The sequence below is a fragment of the Aphanomyces invadans genome (assembly GCF_000520115.1).
Source record: "Aphanomyces invadans strain NJM9701 unplaced genomic scaffold supercont1.7, whole genome shotgun sequence".
Taxonomy (NCBI): domain Eukaryota; phylum Oomycota; class Saprolegniomycetes; order Saprolegniales; family Verrucalvaceae; genus Aphanomyces; species Aphanomyces invadans.
In genome coordinates this window covers 1,678,629-1,684,392 of record NW_008580152.1, presented here as the reverse complement: position 1 = coordinate 1,684,392, position 5,764 = coordinate 1,678,629, and the positions used below count along the sequence as shown (strand labels likewise).

Below are 5,764 nucleotides of genomic sequence, written 5' to 3'. Positions count from 1 at the left end.
CAGTCCCCGCACCATGACAATCCTCTATAATTCGATGCATGACTTATGCATACATGGGGGTAATGCCGCTGCTCGGACGACAGAGCGGCTGCAGCTGCTCCATGGAGGTGCAAGGCTAGTGTATCGTATGACGAGGAGCATGAGGGTGTACTGCCCTTTCAAGAGACAGCACGTTGCTCGTCTGCATCACTCGGCACTCTGCTCGCGACGTAGTGCTAAGATGTTGTGACAAGCGTTCCACAAAGCCCCCAAGCCACAGTGATTTGACAATCACCTTGGCCAGAGTGAGTGCAAGGATGAGTACGATTGGGGACATGGCTCCGCTTCCATAATCGAGGGCGCTACCCGCTAGGTCGGCCGCCGGTGCCTTTCGCCCGCAGTTGTGACCGCACCGGTCGCGATGCCCAGCATGGCAAAATTGTAACCGTTCGTAGAGGCGGTTACAGATCTCTCGCCACAAAGGTTTTCATCATCTTTCAAGGCGCCGACGACGGTCGTCGCCGCCGTCGATCCCTTTCGACCTACACACCGCGCGGGGCGACGATGCTGGAGAAATGGGTTGAAGGCTTGATCGTCGAGTACTTTTCCGAGTGGCTGGAAGGGTTCGACAAGGACGGGGTGCGCATCGGGCTCTTTAGCGGTAAACTTTGCTTCCAGAACCTCAAGTTCCGCAAGCAGGCGCTCGACAAGCTCAACGTGCCGATCGTACTCAAGGAAGGTCGTCTTGGATCGCTCCACGTCAAGGTCCCGTGGAAACGCCTGTCGAAGGAGTCGGTGCACATCGTGCTGGAGGATCTGTATTTGCTCGTGGGGCCGTACCACGACGAATCGAGCGAAACACAAACGACGGTGGACGATCGAATGCGACACGCCAAGCAGCACGACATTCGGTTGCGGGAGCTGCTGCAGGCCACTGCCAACGATGCGGCGGACGCGATCCTGTCGCCGCCGACAAGTCCAACCAAACCGTCGTCGTCGTCTTCCAACTCATGGAAACAAAAGATGCTCAACTTGGTGCTAGACAACCTCATGTTTGAACTCAAGCACATTCATATTCGATACGAAGATACGTCACGCATGGTGTCCAACCGACCCGTCTCGTTCGGGCTCTCGATTGACCAGCTCAAAGTGGCGACCACAAACGCGAATGGTCATGTGATGTTCATGGACCGGTCAGCGTCGCACACACCGTTTGTGCACAAGTTATTTGACGTGGTCGAAGGGTACATTTACTGGGACCTCCACGCCGCCACCACCACACCCTCGGACGAAGCGCTGACAGCGTCCAAAATGACGTATCTGGTCGAGCCCATGACGACGTCCATCAAAATTACAGAGAACCACGACGCAGTGTCGCACCAATTCATTCCACAGTACCGCGTCCACATCGCGCTGCCGTCGTTACGAATGACGATCTCGCCAAGTCAGTGCAAAGACGTCGCAAACGTGGTCGATTTTCTCGTGGGCCATGAAGTGTACCTCAAGCGCAGCCACTGCCGCAAGGCGCGACCACGGTGCTCCGTGCACGAGAGCCCCAAGCGCTGGTGGAAGTATGCGATTCAGTCGGTCCAGGCCCTCGAACACAACCCACACAAGTGCACGTGGCGGAAAACGATCGCGCTCCTTGTGCTCCGGAGTCAATACATTGCACTCTACATGCGACTCCTGCCCCTGTTGGCCGCCGAGAAACCCATCCCAGACGTTGACGCCCAGCAGCGCCGGATCCTCGAAGACGACCCTCGCCTCTCGGCGGACTGCATTGTATTTTTTCGCGCGTGCGCTGCCGCCGAGCTTGAAATGGAAGCAAACCGCCGCAAACAACTCGCGAAATCGACGGCAACGGCCGGTGCATACAAGTGGACTAGCATGCTCAAGAAATCGTCGTCCAAGCAAAACACGCCAGTGGGCTCGCCCCGAACCGGCGTGGGTTTCTTTTCACCGAAACATGCTGTCGCCCAGCCGAGTTCACCGGCTGTCACAACGGCAGGGGGCACCAGTCCCGTTGCATCGCCGAAAACTTCGGCTGCAGCGTCAGCCCCGTCGCCTCTGCTCACGCTGGACCCCCTCGAGCGCCAGCTTGTTTACGAAGGAGTGAGCCAGCGGCATTTCGATCCCCCCGGGTTGAAAAAAGCTCCGCCATCAGCTCCATCGAGCCCAACTGCGTCGTTGCGGGCGTCCACCGCTACAACGGCCGATGTGACGTTGAAACCAGGGCAACTACTTGGGCTTGACATTGCCATCGCCGAGATCGTGTGCGCCGTGGCGAAGGAGCCCAAGGGGGCGTCAACCACCCGCAAAGAGTTTGTACGGTTTCTCGTCGCTGATTTTGTGTGGACGTACAACCAGCACATGCGCCAGCCGACGTCGACGGGGATTTCCAACGCTACCCTACCACCCGAAGTGAGCACGGTGTTCCAGATCCGAGACATGCAGCTCGTCGACGCGACGCAGCCGTCGGAAAGTCCACTGGCAGTCATCTTTGGCCATGCCAAGAAAGCCAAAATGACGGCTCTCGTCGTAGTCAAGTACAATCGCCGGCCGGGCGTGGAAACTTCGCTGCATGTCGCCATCGACGCGTGCAACTTGCTGTACCACAAGACCGCGGTTGACAAAATGTACAAGTACATCACGCCCGACCAAAACCACTCGTCCAAGAGTACGAAAGCCGCCGCCGGACCGACGGAAGCGCCACCGGCTGCAGAAACTTCGCCGTCCTATGTGACGGTACCCGACGGCCCAGCGGCAGCGATGACGACACCTCTGCGACTCACCGTCGACATCACGGACGCCACGATCAACATCGCTGGCGAATCCGCCCGCACCGCAGGGCCAACGAGTCGCGACGACATCGGATCCTGCCCGTTTCTCGTGGTCCACGCAACAAATATCCACGTGCGATCGAGTGATGTGGCTATCGCAGTCGAGACATCCGCCGACACCATCGACACCGTCGTCGTCGACCAAGTCCACGTCGCAAGCGTGTGGGATGAACTGTCCTTGCAAGCCAACTGCCGCGTTCTCAAAAAGTTAAAGTTGCAGTGGACGATCCGTCGCGACGAACTGTGCTGGTCCAACAACGTGCGGCTGTCGACGTTTGCAGCCAACATGTCCGAGGTCCAAGTGCGGCAGTTGGTTCACCTGGGAACGTACTTGAGCCAAACCAAACGATCCGCCACCGCGACAAATCGAGTGGCGCCAGCCGTCCCTGCAAGACCCCGCATCGTTCCCGTCGAAATCGCCGTCGTTGTTCCGACCGTATCGGTCCGCCTGGTTGGCAACGAACGGCTGCGAAATGGTCTGTTCGTCGAAGCCACGTCCATGACAAAGACCGTGAAATGCATGCGAGACCTGACGTCCATCCATTTCACGGTCGCGGCGTTGGCCGCAAACGAAGCCACACACACGAGCGGTGTCCACCGTCCGTACTCGTTTGGGCGAACATTATTGCGTCTCTCGGCACCGCTGACCGTATTCACCGTGGTCGGTCGCGACGCGCCACCCACTCTACGTGTCGACGTCCCGCAAGTCCATTTTTGTTGGCATTACCATCTCATTCAGGACATTCTGGCCCTCGTGGTCGCGCCGATGCCGCTACCGCCGCCCGTCGACAGTACGACGACTCTGTTTCTCCATGTGCGGCTGAACATTGGCACTTGGACGTTGGCGATGAATCCGGTCGTGGGCCCAATGGAGATCGAGTTGAGTGGCCACGACGTTGAAAGCACCGTGGAAGTGTTCGTGAACGGCGATGTGTTTGTGGACGCGACTGTGTCGAACGTCGAGATGATCACGACGTCCGGGAAAGCGCTGCAGGACGACGATAGCACTGTGGACGCCGAAATGCCGCCATCGGACAAGACTCGCCGCCGCGATGTTCTCTTCACGCTGCCCGACTCAAGCACGGTGCGGTACGAAGCGAGCGGCGAGTACTCGCTTCAGGACCGCGACGGCGCGGCCGCCTTTCTCGACATTTGCGTCACCCGCGCCCACATGACCTACATCCACGTGCCGTATTCGACCCTCGCCACGTACACTGCAACGTACGTGGCCGAAGTGTTTACTTGGCTGTACTTGGCACGGGAAGGCGAGACCGGCAAGACTACGATGGACCCGTCCATGCTTCGCATGAAGCTCCAGGGGAGCATCGATCGAGTGGACGTCACGATTCCAAACCAAACAAAGTGTTGGGACCACGATGACGGCAGCTTCGCGAAAGGTGCGACGAAGCCAACGGCCATCACCCTGCAGGCCACGGGCGTGCAGTTGTCCTCGGCCCGATACCTGGATACGCCGTATGAACAACTGACAGTGACATTGCGAAGATTGAAGCAGCCCCATGGTGCGCAGGTGGCACTGCATTCGCCGCACGGGTGCAGCACGTCCTGCAGATTACAGAGAACAGACAACTCGTGACAATTCACATCCCAACGTTGCACGCGGCGTTGGACGTCGCCGCGCTCGACCAGGTTCTGTCGGTAGTGGCCACGAATTTTATGGCACCATGCGACATCGAGTCCGACGTGGACCGACCTTTGTTGGCGCTGGGGGTGCCGTTGCGACCGGCCACGGGTGTTGAAACAACCGTGTCGATGGGCGTTGAATCGTTCGACGTGAGCTCGGCCATTGCACGAGGACACTGTCGGCTCGCCGTCCAAGCGCTGCATGTCGGAGTCCATGCGACAGCAACGAGCCAAACGACGGTAGAAGTGACGTGGCTGCGCCTCGATCTCGCCGACGCCGACCGCGTGTGCCAAGTGCAGACGTCCGGACGTCCTCACATCGAGTTGGAAATCGACCCGACCGGGCAGACAACCCTCGAGATATCCCTGGACGGGCTGCATGTGATTCCGGACGTCCAAGTTCTGAGCGAGTGGACGTCATTTGGTCTGGCACTGGGGACCGCGGCGGCAACGTACTCCAGCGCTGTCCCAGCCGCCGCCACTGCTGCCTTGTCTGTGCATGTCAAAGTCAGAGCCGTGCAAATCCAACTCTCCGCCGCTCGCCATGACGCGGCGGCGCCAACATCCCATCTTGTCCTGCACACTGGCGTTCACGCCACGCTGCACAAATCGATTCTGCGCGTCGAAGGAAACGCCATAACTTTGGTGGTGGCGCATGCGTGGCCCCTTCCGCCGGCCCTTGACCTGCCTGACGCCTTCCATTTAGCACTGGCGGACGCAGTTGGCCGCGCTTTGTGCGTCCCATTCCACGTCGAGATCGACGTGGCGTCGACGGCGCTCCAAGTCGAGCTGTCGCCTGTGGAGCTCGTCCTGAGCCCGACAGACTTGTGGCTGCTGACGTTGACCGCGTCAGCATATGCCGCAGCCATCGCACAGGTCGCATTCCCCACGACCAGCTCGCCGTCTCGTTCGACGCCAACGACATCAGACTTCTTTGTCAGCGTGGTGGTGTCACAGGCGTCGATCACGCTTGTCGCCCCCGAAAGCAAAGCGATCCCATCTCGTGTGGATGGCCAACAAGCATCGACTCCCCACTTGGTGCCCAAGATCCGAGTGTATGGCCACCGTGCGCTGTTCAAATACTCGTCCAAGTATGTGGCGGCCATGTCGCAGTCGACGGAGTGGAGTGTTTCGTTCACGGACGACTCGTGCGGCAGCGTGGACGATGGCATGAGCGTGTGGTGCTTCAATGGAGCGCTGGGCGTATGGGAGCCGTGGATCGAACCGTGGTCGTACATGGTGGCCATGGTGCAAACCGTCGAAGACGACACCACGATTCATCGAGTGGCTTTTCGCGGGTCGAA

General features: G+C 59.2%; 1 protein-coding gene across 1 annotated transcript in view; it reads left to right on the top strand.

Moving 5' to 3' along the window:
* Positions 1-543: 543 nt before the first annotated feature.
* H310_04665 (hypothetical protein) overlaps positions 544-5,764 on the top strand; it is a gene marked incomplete at its 5' end in the record, with an annotated part of 11,128 nt that continues 5,907 nt past the window's right edge. The window contains 2 exons of the mRNA XM_008869114.1: positions 544-4,339; positions 4,396-5,744. Of these exons, the coding sequence (XP_008867336.1) occupies positions 544-4,339; positions 4,396-5,744 (5,145 nt within the window). The remainder of the gene's footprint in view (positions 4,340-4,395; positions 5,745-5,764) is intronic.